The sequence below is a fragment of the Sceloporus undulatus genome, chromosome 11 (genome assembly GCF_019175285.1).
Source record: "Sceloporus undulatus isolate JIND9_A2432 ecotype Alabama chromosome 11, SceUnd_v1.1, whole genome shotgun sequence".
Lineage (NCBI taxonomy): Eukaryota > Metazoa > Chordata > Lepidosauria > Squamata > Phrynosomatidae > Sceloporus > Sceloporus undulatus.
In genome coordinates this window covers 7,955,553-7,956,431 of record NC_056532.1, presented here as the reverse complement: position 1 = coordinate 7,956,431, position 879 = coordinate 7,955,553, and the positions used below count along the sequence as shown (strand labels likewise).

At 44.3% G+C, this 879-nt stretch overlaps 2 protein-coding genes across 2 annotated transcripts in view; both read left to right on the top strand.

The window, feature by feature from the left end:
* Positions 1-879, top strand: part of SHPK (sedoheptulokinase) — a 938,822-nt gene that overhangs the window by 45,932 nt on the left and 892,011 nt on the right. The gene's annotated exons all lie outside the window — the stretch shown is intronic.
* The window catches only part of LHX1 (LIM homeobox 1), a 232,219-nt gene continuing 231,449 nt past the window's right edge, over positions 110-879 (top strand). The window contains exon 1 of the mRNA XM_042442379.1: positions 110-574. Coding sequence (XP_042298313.1) covers positions 405-574 — 170 coding nt within the window. The 5' untranslated portion in view covers positions 110-404. The remainder of the gene's footprint in view (positions 575-879) is intronic.

The window sequence follows — 879 nt, the reverse complement described above, 5'->3', positions numbered from 1 at the left end:
TCGTTCACCTTCTTCTTGCATTTATTTTGATCACTTTTTCCTTGCGTTTATTTTTATCACCTTATTATTACATTTATTTTTCAATCACTTCATTCTTCCATTTATTTTCGAACACCTTATTCTTGCATTTATTTCTGTCCTTGCGTTTATTTTTCATCCCCTTCTTCTTGCATTTATTTTTCACCACCTTCTTCTTGCATCCCCTTATTCTTCCATTTATTTTTCAATCACTTTATCCTTTCATTTATTTTTTTTTCCATCCCTTTGTTTTTGCATTTTCTTTCCGTCCCCCTTTGCGCTCCAACCTCCCTCCAAACTTTGGATCTCAGATATTAAACATTATCCGTATCTGCAAGCCCCTCGTCCCCCCTCCCTGCTCCCCGAAACCCCCTTCGCCAAAGACCATGGTGCACTGCGCCGGTTGCAAAAGACCCATCCTGGACCGCTTTTTGCTCAACGTCTTGGACCGGGCTTGGCACGTCAAGTGTGTCCAGTGCTGCGAGTGCAAATGCAACCTCACTGAGAAGTGCTTCTCCAGGGAAGGCAAGCTCTACTGCAAGAACGACTTCTTTCGGTGAGTACTACTTTCTTTGGCTTGACTTCTTGCGGTGAGTCCCTTCCTTGCTTGGTGAGTCCCTTCTTTGGCTTTAGGTGAGTCCCTTCCTTGGCTTTACTTTTGGTGAGTCCCTTCTTTGGCTTGACTTCTTGCGGTGAGTCTTTTCCTCGGCTTGACTTCTTTTGGTGAGTCCTTTCCTTGGCTTGACTTCTTTCCGCAAGTCCCTTCTTTGGCTTGACTTCTTTAGGTGAGTCCTTTCCTTGGCTTGACTTCTTTCCGCAAGTCCCTTCTTTGGCTTGACTTCTTTAGGTGAGTCCTTTTCT